General features: G+C 40.7%; 1 protein-coding gene across 1 annotated transcript; it reads right to left on the bottom strand.

The window, feature by feature from the left end:
- Nucleotides 1-895: 895 nt before the first annotated feature.
- TLR4 (toll like receptor 4) lies at nt 896-11,279 on the bottom strand. The gene is made up of 3 exons (XM_081237011.1): nt 10,943-11,279; nt 6,246-6,412; nt 896-3,889 (listed from the first exon to the last, which is right to left on the bottom strand). Exons 1-3 carry the CDS (start codon nt 11,033-11,035, stop codon nt 1,624-1,626), a joined length of 2,526 nt encoding a protein of 841 aa, XP_081093137.1. The 5' UTR covers nt 11,036-11,279; the 3' UTR covers nt 896-1,623.
- Between the last annotated feature and the right edge of the window lie 490 nt (nt 11,280-11,769).

Below are 11,769 nucleotides of genomic sequence, written 5' to 3' on the forward strand. Positions count from 1 at the left end.
GACACACACAAAAATGCATGCCTTCAAGCATACTCAGAATATAACACAGACATTTGTATATAAGGAATCAGATACCAACACTAGAGTGAGGACCTAACTCAAACATCTGGAGACATCTGTGTCAAATGCAAATATTTCCCTTGCAATATAATCACACTTTCTTCCATGCAGACATGATCACATGAAAAGCAACAGGAGCACATAGAGGCGTGTGCACAAATACATACATCCACTTTCACTAGCACATAAGACCTATAAACACACCCAGGCATGTTCAGCAGCTCCAGCCATGCTCCAACCAAAATACACTCTGGAACACTCAGTCACAAACACACTCCTAAATGTGGCCATATTTCCAGTTTTTGACAACTGTATTTTCCAAGTGTCCTCATTGCCCTTTCTTTGCCTGCACCATTCTGGGAAAGCTGGCTGCATGTGCTTTTCAAAGAATTTCCTTAACATGACCCACAGTAACCTCAAGGACATTACTTTCTCAATGAAAATATCTACTCTTTCCTAAATGTGATAATGGAGTGACATCCAACAGGAAACAGCAATGTGTGTTCCCCACCTCGAACCATTTCAAAATCCCCTGAAAGATTCAGTGGACCATCAAACAATACTCATTTGCTGCAGAAGAAACCTTTGCTGCAACTCCCATCATGCAGTCACCCCAGCTGTATCAGCCCACATGTTTCTAGGGTCATCAAGAAGAGCTGACCTCCTGAGGTCATCCCGCCTCCTGCCCTGCCTCTAGCCTGAATTGCTCATGATGAGACCAGGAAGCTGGACTTGTTTCCCTCTATTACAATAAGTGCCACTTTCAACCAAATTATTTTAATGCTTCTTTCATGACAGTCATAACTTGGTAGGTAATAACTTCAGAATGGCATCAAGTGACAAAGTGACAGAGTATATTTTACATATTTGCTCAAAAGTTAGTGGCTAAAAATATGGATCTTTCCAGCATGTCTCTAACAGCCTTATTTATGATATGGGTTTATACAGAAGACACGAAAAATGAGAACTGGATTTGTAAAGACAAAAAAATATCAGGGGCTAGTAGTTAATAAATAGAACATGCTAAGGGGTAACCAGGATATTTGTGAATTGACTTAACGTAGGGGGTGGATCTGAATCTGGAGCCTTTTGAGTCACAAACAGAATTTAAATTATATTCAAAAGAAAAGGGAAAAGTGAGCCAAGACCTAGATCAGTTGAAACTACCAAAACCGCTTTGTTTTAACATGGCTAACACATATAACATGAGATGGTTTCTACTCAAAAGACGAAAGAGAAGAAGTCTGCCCTTTTCTAATCTCACTGAGGCCCAATCTCTTAGTTCTAATCCAATTTGACGGGGTAAGAGTTGAGTTGACTTTCCCTGTCCTGGTCTCCTTAGCTGAGTTGGTTGAAACATCCACCTGGAAGTTCTGTACTTTAGTACAGTGTTTATGCCCTCTACATTGTAAACTCCATGAAATTAGCAGTCCTGTATATCTTGTGCACCACTAAATCACCAGCCTTTAGCACAATGCTTGGTACGTTGCAGCATTTAATACTTGTTAACTGAACAATCACTGTGTCCAGCTGGGCAAGGAGCACATCAGGAGATTTTCTTCCTCAAGTGGAGGCCATTGCTTCCTGCTGTCTGCTGTCTGCATCTGCTGTTCCTTCTGGCCTCCATGGTTTACCATCCAGCAAGGCTTTTCTGAGTCGTCTCCAGAAGATGTGCTGCCCCAGGACACTGTCCTCCCACTCCAGGTAGGTATTCCTGTTTAGAAGGCGATACAGCTCTACCTGCTGCCGCAGCAGGGACTTCTCCAACTTCTGCAGGACTATGAAGATGATACCAGCACGGCTACTAAGAAACTGCCAGGTCTGGGCAATCTCATACTCAAAGATACACCATCGGCTCTGGATGAAGTGCTGGGACACCACAACAATAACCTTTCGGCTTTTGTGGAAACCTTCCTGGATGATGTTGGCGGCAATGGCTACCCCAGGAATAAAGTCTCTGTAGTGAAGGCAGAGCTGAAAGGGGGGCACCCCCTCCTCCAAGTTCTTTACCAATTCATTCCTCACCCAGTCTTCGTCCTGGCTTGAGTAGATTACAAAAGCATCATAGGTGCTTTCACCTCCACCATACTTTTTGCAGCCAGCAAGAAGCATTAGGTGGAAATAGAACTTATAGACCAGGACTCCTGCCACAGATACCAAGAGGATGGTGAGAACCGACACACTAATGATCATCTTGTTCATCTGACAAGTGGCATTCCTGAAACTAAGCACGGGCATGCCCTGCATATCTAAAGGTTGTGTACACATCATTTGCTCAGCTTCCACCAAGAGCTGCCTCTGGTCCTTGACCCACTGCAGGAAACTCTGGTGTTCACAAACACAAGCAAAGTCATTCTGAGTAAGATTTAACAAAGCAAGGCTCCTTGGCAAATGCTGTAGTTCTTGCTCCTTGGACTCCATGATACGGTTAAAACTGCAATCCAGAATCTGGAGGGAGTGGAGTGGTTTATAAGGAAGTGTATCCAATGACAGGAGTTTGTTGTGACTCATATTTAGCACCTGAAGTCTAAGGAGGGAGTGAAATGCCATCTGGGATACCTGTTCCAGTTGACACTTAGAGAGATCCAGGATGATTAAGTTAGTCAGTTCTGTGAAGATATCAGGAAGCAAGTTGTTCTGAAAAGAATTGCCTGCCATTTTCAAGGTTTGGAGGCTGACCAAGCCAACAAAGATGCCATGGAAGACAACTCGGGTGTTGGTATAAGAAATATCAAGGTAACGGAGATTTCTGAGTGATAGGAATACTGAAAAATCATTGGCCTGTTTCAGATTGGAATGCTGAAAATCCAGATGTTCTAGTTGCTCTAAGCCCAAGAAGTTTGAATTCATAGTAATGACATCATTGAAGCTCAGATCTAAATGCTTCAGTTTGGTTGTCCCAAAATTAGTGCAAGAACAGCAACCCTTGAAACTCAAGTGATTTCTTTTGAGATCTAGAAACTGAAGGTTTGGTAGCTCAAATTCAGTAAAAGTGCTCATACCTTTGTTGTCTATGAAAACAAACTTTTTGAGAGAATTGAGCTTCAATGTGGGAAATTGTTTAAACTTACAGTTAATCAATTCTAAGTGTTGCCATCTGCAATCTTTAGGAGGGGCTTCTAGACTGTCTAAAACCAGACTCAACAGAGAAATCACAGAAACATTTACCAAACAATTAAATAAGCCTGTATCATCCCTTGGGAATTCACTGAAGTATGCTATCCGAAACTGTTCAAAGGTCAAATTGCACAGTCCCTCCAGGACAGATCTGTCAAAACTTTCCAAGATCCTTTCATTTTTAAATTCTCCCAAAACCAACCGATTGATTTTTAAACCAGCCAGACCTTGAATACAAATTTTCATTACATGTGTACTATTAAAATTACTTCGCAAAGTCAGTTCATTGAGCTTAATTTCTTTAAAGGTGCCTGGTTCAATAAAGTCTAAAGGGTTCAGGGACAAATCTAAAGAGAGGTTGAGTAGGGGCATTTGATGTAGAACCTTCAAGTCTTCGTGATAAATATTTTGGATTTTGTTATTTGAAAGATCCAAGTGCTCCAGGTTGGACAGGTTAGAAAAATATTCAGGAAACTTGAAGGAATGGATAAGATTGTGAGCCACATTAAGCTCCTTCAAGGTTTTGAGATGCCCAATGGGGAAGTCCTCTAGAGATGCTAGGTTTGCCTCCACAGCTACCAGCTTCTGTAAACTTGATAGCCCAGAAAAGGCTCCCAGGGCTAAACTCTGTATAGGGTTTCCTGTCAATATCAAGGTGGAGAGGTGGTTTAGGCCCTGATATGCATCATCTTCAATCATCTGAATTTCACATCTACAAGGAAAAGAGATACAGATTACATAATATTTCTGCTGGATAAAAAAAACAAAATGAAATATGAACACAGTCATCTAGGTCTTCACACAGATATGACATGCCATATTATGATGCATAGGCAAAAATATCAAGCAAGGCAGATGAAGCAAAGAAGAAACCCCACAAATTTGGTACTATCATACTGACCCCCATGACAATCTCTTTTTATCACACTAGGCACACATGCTAAGCAGAGGCAGCCCATCCAACAGAGGGAAATCAGTCAAAGATCAATGATTGGGGCACGTGAAGACTGAACCTTGGATCAACTTTAGCCATTTCCTGACACACATAATTGTGATTATATATCTGATTGGTACAAATGAGGCAGATAGTTGTTAGTTGTTAGGCATGATACACGACTAGTGAATGTCAATTTCAAAGGTATAAAAAATTACACCAAAATGTCACAGATATCCTTAATGTTCATGAGAAGTTCTCCATATAGGGCTTATCACTTAATATTAATCAGAGTATTAAGATGAAGAGAATATTTAACTTGGAAGCAGGAGATGTGAACATGAATCTCTGGTCTGCTGTCAACAAGGCATGTGCATGTATATGAATCCCTTAAACTCTCCAAGCCTCACATTTCCTCATCTACAAAAAGAAACAAAAATGTATCAATAGATTTCCATAGGAAAAAAAGGCTGCCTGGTCTATCACAAAGCGTCCTTAGAAGATAAGTGGAGTTACTGTATATGAAGAACACTGTGAAGCAACATGAAAAGTCAAGAGTATCTATTGCATTGTAATCTGTCCTTGCCCTAATCCAGAATCTCCTCCTGGCTAACCAGGAGGGGGAGCTAGCCTCTCTCCAAGCACATATTTAAAGCCTCTGCGGGTAGTTCCTTGGGTATGTGGTGCGTCGAAAGTGAATTAATAAGGGACATTGATGAGAAACTTTTGTTTAAAAAAAAGCGTTGGTCTGTCTACCTCAATTCAGTATATTTCTTGACAAAATTCTTATTCAGAAAACTGAAATTTATAAACTAATGGAATGCTATAATAGTATTTTATGCTTATAAAGTCTACTTTACAAGGTTTTTAATATATACAGCTTGTTAACATTTAGTATCACAGTTAACCCTATGGGGTAAGGTTCACCATTTATGTTTCACAGATATGAAAACTGAGACTCAAGTCACACAAAGTGACATGCCTCAGGCCACATGGCAGTATATGTTGGAGGAGGACCCAGCTCAAGTCTTCTGACCTCCATAAGGCTCTATGTCGCTGCCTTCAAAATGCTTGATCCCCCCTTTGTTGTAATCTATCAATATCCAAGTTAGAGTATAAAACATAAGATGATCACTCTTCTGCAGAAATATCTACTATCCTCTTATCCTTTATTAAGAGTTTCTATAATAAAATGTCATACATAAAATGTTTCTCCATTTTTCACAAACCCTTATAGAGATTATATTCCATTATCTATTACATTTCTAAATAAGGTCCCTGATGATGAAAATGATTTTAGGATTCAATTCCCCCCAAAATGATGATAATAACTTCACCTGTTCTAATGAATGATATATATACTTCCCTGTATCAGAAAAATAAAACAGTAGTCACTGTTCTTTCTCACAGCAGATGTTTTCCTTTGATCTTGTTATCTTTCTCTTTGGGTTACTTGTAACCAATTCTAATTCCTTATCCTCTACCCCACTTCCAATATTCTAGACATTATTTGAATCCCACTCAGTTCATGAACTCTATATTGATTATTCACTGCATAGAAGGCCCCTTTTCTGTACAACACAATGTCTTGCCTCTAGTTTGCAAATAACTTATCACCTACTCTTATATATTACTATCCTTATTATCTCAGGTTCAAAATCCAAAATCAGAACCACGTAGCACGTGTTGAATGTCTACTATGCTGAGCACCATGCTCAGGATTTAAACATATCAATTCTTTCAAGTGAATATGCCCTCCTTAACAGCTAGGGTTGTATGTTATATATCAACATACTCTCGTTTCCCAGCAGAGTGAACAACATATAGCAAGTAGTCAATAAATATCTGCTGATGAAAGAGTTTGAGTCAATGTACTCCCCTAACTTAAAAGAAAATCAAAGATAGAATTGTCCTTAGAGAGGGTCTCATCCAACTGCTCATTTCACAAATAAGAAAGCTGAGACCTGGAGAAGGGAGGTGGCTTGCCCAAAGTTATATAGCAAGTAAGATGTCTGTTGAATGAATAAATAGGTGAATGAAAATGAGACTTCATTAATCAGGGTTTCTGACTTAAGAATGAAATGATAAAACAATGAACATTTCTCCATGTACAATGGTAAAACTCATACATTACCTGGATAAATCCAATATCTGCAGTTCTGGGAAGTTGGAGAAGCTATGGCTGTTTAAATGACTCAGGTGGTTAAAGCTCAGGTCCAGTATCTTGGTCGATGTGGGGATGTTGTCAGGGATTTTGTAGAGATTCAGCTCCATGCATTGGTAACTAATGTTAGGAACCACCTGAAATTATCAGATATTAGATGCAGTGTCTTGCTGCATGCATCTTACCAGACCTCCCAGCAACTCTCCTCTCCTAGGCCAGAGCCTGGGATGCCACTGGGACAAGCACAGGGGCCAGTCAGCCGTCTTTCATCCATCCACCCATCCATTCATTTATCCACTCACTTCATTCTTATAAAATGTCTTACTCTAGATTAGGAAGGGAAAAGCACCTACCCAATGTTTAACCTCTACTATCACAATGGCAGCATTTAGCGAGAAGCAATGGAGCCAAGTGGTGAAGAGCTGAAGCTCTAGAGCCCAAAAGCTCTGGGTTTCACCCTATCTCTTCCCTGTGATTTGCAGCAAGGGATTTTGTTGTTGTTGTTCTTTTTTTTAAATTATTTATTTGTTTGTTTATTTATTTATTTAGGACTGTGTTGGATCTTCGTTGTAGTGCGTGGGCTTCTCACTGCGGTGGCTTCTCTTGTTGCAGAGAACAGGCTCTAGGTGCACAGGCTTCAGTAGTTGTGACACGCAGGCTCAGTAGTTGTGGCTCGCAGGCTTAGTTGCTCCATGGCATGTGGGATCTTCCCGAGCCAGGGATCTAACCCCTGTCCCCTGCATTGGCAGGCAGATTCTCAACCACTGTGCCACCAGGGAAGTCCCATTGTTGTTGTTTTTCTAAATACACCTCTTGTTGTATACAAGCTTAGGGAGACTGGGAGTCAGGTGTCCAGACCTTCCTTAGTCATAGCCCAAGTTTTGCCAATTGTATTCTTTCCCTTAGATCAGTGACCTTTGAGCAGATGAGATAGAAATGGGGACAAATCTTTGAAGTGCATAGACTCCAGTGGTGGAACCTAGTGAATAAGGTCAAGCCTTGATGCTGTCTTGGTTCCTCTGCTGATGTCTATCATACTTTCCCAAATTCTTTGTAAGCCTTGTTCTCTAAACTCCCATTTAATTTCCTAATTCTCTGATTCTTCAACAAAATTCCTTGCTTAAGCCAGCTAATTTTGGTTTTCAGTTTAAAACCAGTAGAATCTTTTAAAAGAATTAATGAGATAAGGTATTAAAGAGATTATCTCAAAGCCTATTACAGTGTAAATGATCAATAAATGTTAGCATGTATTATTATTGGCTATTATTAATTCCCCACTATATGCAGGCTTGTTTCTTATATGTTACATGTTTGAATTTAATCTTCAAATAAACCTTTTTAAGAAGAAGAATTCAGTGAGATGAAGTAACATGGGTAACGTCTCACAGGCCATAGTGCAGCTCTTTGCTTTATTCACTTGTCTCCTGAAATGGTATTCCTCACAGAATCCTCACAGCCCATACCGTCTAATAGAGGATGGTGCCAGGCATCATCCCTTACCCTCTTTTATCCTTCTTCACAGGAGGCATCACTATCTAACATTATGCCTTCTATGTGATTGTTCCATACGTACTGTTTGTTTCCCTCACTAGATCGTAAGCCTTGAGACTCTAGCTCTCTGTCTCCAGCACTCAGAATGATGCCCGGAAAATGGTTAATGCTCAATAAATATTTGTTGAACAAATGAATTGATAACTGATTACATGGAAGTTTATTCAAATCCCAGTTGAAGGCATTTTCTGCTAAGTGCTGTGGGCAGCACAAAGACCAATGTGATAAGGCTCCATACTTCAGTGAGCTCACAGTCTAGAGTAAGAGTTATGATAGGAGCACAACTCATTCCTGAAAAGGGTCTTAAACCAGGCTTGGCAAGTATTCCCTTTGGTTCAGAAAAGATAGAGATCAATCCTGGATCCAGGGATTGTAGATTGTAGAAGGCTTCCAAGAAAGAGAATATTTCCAGGTGGGTCTGGAAGGGTAAGTTGAGATTTGGATATGGAAAGAGGAAGAATGAGGGAAGAGTGAGTACACAGGGGTAGAAAACTAGCTCAGATTAGCTGGTGTGTGGCAGGAGTGGTGAAACCTAAGCCAGAGGGGAAGCCAGAGCCAGATCAGGAGGGCCTCATACTTTGTCCTGTGGCAATACTTTTAATCACTTAACACATATAAATTGAACAACTACATGTGCTAGGCACTGGGATAAAGTGATAAATAAAACCAGCAATGATCTTGCCCTCTGACAGATTCCATTTCAACAGAAAGACAAACAGTGAACTATATATATATATATATATATATATATATATATATATATATATATATATATATATATATATATTCACAACACTATACGTATTTTGTATATATATGTATACTCAATGATGTGATATAAAAAAATAAAGCAGCATAGGAGATTAGGGTCAAATATAGGGAGTGGGGAGCTCTATATGAGGCAATCAAGGAAGACTTCCCAGAGGAGGTGACACTTAAGCAGAAATTTGAATGAAGTGAGGGATTAAGCTATGAAAATATCTAGGGCTGCACTGTCCAATATGGTAGCCACTAACCACACACGGCTGTTGAGTATGAGAAATGTGGATAGTTTAAATATGATAAATATAAAATATGTACAAATCTCAAGGACTTAGTACCAAAGAAATAATGTAAACTATCTTGTTAATAGTCTAGTACATATTACATTTTGAAATAATATTTTGAATATACTGTCTTAAATAAAAATATTATTAAAGTTAAATTCACCTGTTTGTTTTTATTTTTTGAACTACTAGAACATAGTTTAAAACATAGTTTTAAATTCAGTTAGTTAAAATTAAGTTAATTTGGTTAAATAAAAATTTAGTTAAATTTAGTTTATTAAATGTATCATTTAAATTTAAATAATATCATGTGACCCATTGAGCAGCAGTGATCTAGGGGGAAAGCATTCTAGCTAGAGGAACTAGCCAGTGCAAAGGCCCCATGTTAGGAAAAGGTCCTAATAGCAATGGAAAGTTATTAAAAGTTTTTAAGGACAGTAATTTGTTAGATCTGAACCTCAGGAAAAACAACAAAAATGACAAATAAACAGCAGATGAAAATGAGCAGATTAGATTAAAGGAAGGGGGCTAAGGGGTCAGGAGATGAGTCACTGCCCAAGAATCAAGGCCAGGGGAACTGAGGATCTGCCCTAGGGTGGCACTGAGGTGATGGGCAGGGTTGGACAAGTTTCAGAAACTGAGAGCATTTGGGGCATGGGAGATGGGAGGAGCCAGGAGTGGCTGTAATTTTATCCTGGGGTGACCATGATTGGAGGATCTATACCCACTAACTGAACAGCAAAAGAGACACAAGGAGGAGGACAATGAGCAGGGAATGGGGGGAACAGAGGACATGGAAATAACAAACCTGTCTTTGTTACGTATTAAAGTACACAATTTCCCCCATGTCCTCAATGTCAGGACTGCTGGTTATGCTTTTCTTGAATTTCTGCCACACCCTAAATCCCAGGGCATTCTTCTGGCTGTTTGGTTCTGCTGTGGGCTTTCCAAAGCAATTGTGAAGTCCATGCAGGGGAAAAACAAAGGAAATCCTTCATGAATGAGATTACAAACCAGCTGGTTGGTGTTTCACAAAGAAAGAAAGCATTGGGCTTCCCTGGTGGTGCAGTGGTTGAGAAACCGCCTTTCAGTGCAGGGGACACGGGTTCGATCCCTGGGCCGGGAAGATCCTGCATGCCACGGAGCAACTAAGCCCATGCGCCACAACTACTGAGCCTGTGCTCTAGAGGCCACGAGCCACAACCACTGAAGCCTGCACGCCTAGAGCCCGTGCTCCGCAACAAGAGAAGCCACTGCAATGAGAAGCACGCGCACCACAACAAAGAGTAACCCCCACTCGCCGCAACCAGAGAAAAACCCGCGCACAGCAACGAAGACCCAATGCAGCCAGAAACAATAAATAAAATAAAACAATAAAATAAATAAATTTATTTACAAAAAAAAGAAAGAAAGCATTGCCTTAGCTGACATTTTGCATCTTTCCCTGTCTCTTTTTCTTCTCTCTTCATCGCTCTTTCTCTGTCTTTCTCTGTATCTCTGTCTCTCCTTTTCTTTCCCAACTCCTTTTCTTTTCATTTTGTGGCCAGAACTATGACTAGTTTCAGAAGTCTGAAGTCCACTTAGAAAGTTCTTTCTATTAAGAGACCAAAAAAATCTTCTTCCTGAGATTGAAAGGGGCAAAGCAACAGCTTGAAACAGAGTGTACAAACCACCAGCGTTAAGCAATGACAGGAAACAGGCTTCTTACAACTTTCTATTAAAGCCTGTAATTCTTTTATCAATGTGAAAACTAGTCTCAGAGAGGTTTAATAACTTCTGCAAGGTCACAAAGCCCAAAAGTGAAAGAAGAGTGATTTTAAGCAGGTCTATCTGACCTGAAGTCCCTAGGAGCACTTTAACTCCTAAATGGGACATGACCCTATGGGCTGCTTGTGAATGTCCTATAGCCGTGAATCATTTGGTCCCTGTGGTTTCTTAAGTTTTTAAGGTAATTTGATGTCTGTTTGCAAATGAAACTAACTGGGGCCCCGTCATGGGAAACTGAGCAGAGAGCAGGTTTTCAGAAGCAAGGCAAAGCTCCAGGAAGCCGAGCTGACTCCAACCACATACCTGTACACAAGGGTCCCAGCTCTCCGACCTCAGGCAGAAGAGGAAGGCCATGGCTGGGATCAGAGCTGCAGCCAGGCGGGTGCGAGGCATCATCCTGGCATTTTCTGTGACCAAAAGTGGCCTTCTGGAAACATGACCCTCTGTGTCTGGCGGTCAAGGCAGCCTCCGAGGCACTGTGCTCTCTTCTCTTCCCTGCTCGGTGCCCCAGAGCACTGACTGTATTCAAAGCAGTGCTGGGTTAAGGGAGGAGAGGAAGTGAGAGTGGCAACCTTAGCGTTCTGGACTTTTGTTTCTCTAATATTTATCTCCTCTGTCACTGGAGGGGAAGTTAGAAGAAGAAGAAGAAAATGTCTGCAGACCAGAGGCTGGAGTAACAGCAAGAGGAAGCTGGCTTTTATCCCAGGAGGTCATGTGACCTCAGGATTCGTGAGTTTAGGAAAGTAATCAGACTGGTCATACAGCATGCGTGACTAACTACCTAGGATGGTGGCTTCCCACTTTTGTTTTAGTAGAGGAAACTTACTGTGTGTATTAATTTCCTAGGCCACTATAACAAAAACCAGAGACTAGGTGGCTTAAACAACAGACATTTATTTTCTCACAAAGTTCGGGAGGCTAGAAGTCTGAGTTCAGAGGGTCAGCAGGGTTGATTTCTTCTCAGGCTCTTTCCTTAGCTTGTAGATGGCCGTCTTCCCCACCTGTGCCTTCACATGGTCTTTCCTCTGTGTGTGACTGTGTCCTAAGTTCCTCTTCTTATAAGGAAATCAGTCAGTCAAACTGGATGAGGGCCCACCCTAATCCATTACCTCATCACCTCATTTTACCTT

The sequence above is a fragment of the Mesoplodon bidens genome (assembly GCF_964165515.1).
Source record: "Mesoplodon bidens genome assembly, chromosome: 6".
NCBI lineage: Eukaryota > Metazoa > Chordata > Mammalia > Artiodactyla > Ziphiidae > Mesoplodon > Mesoplodon bidens.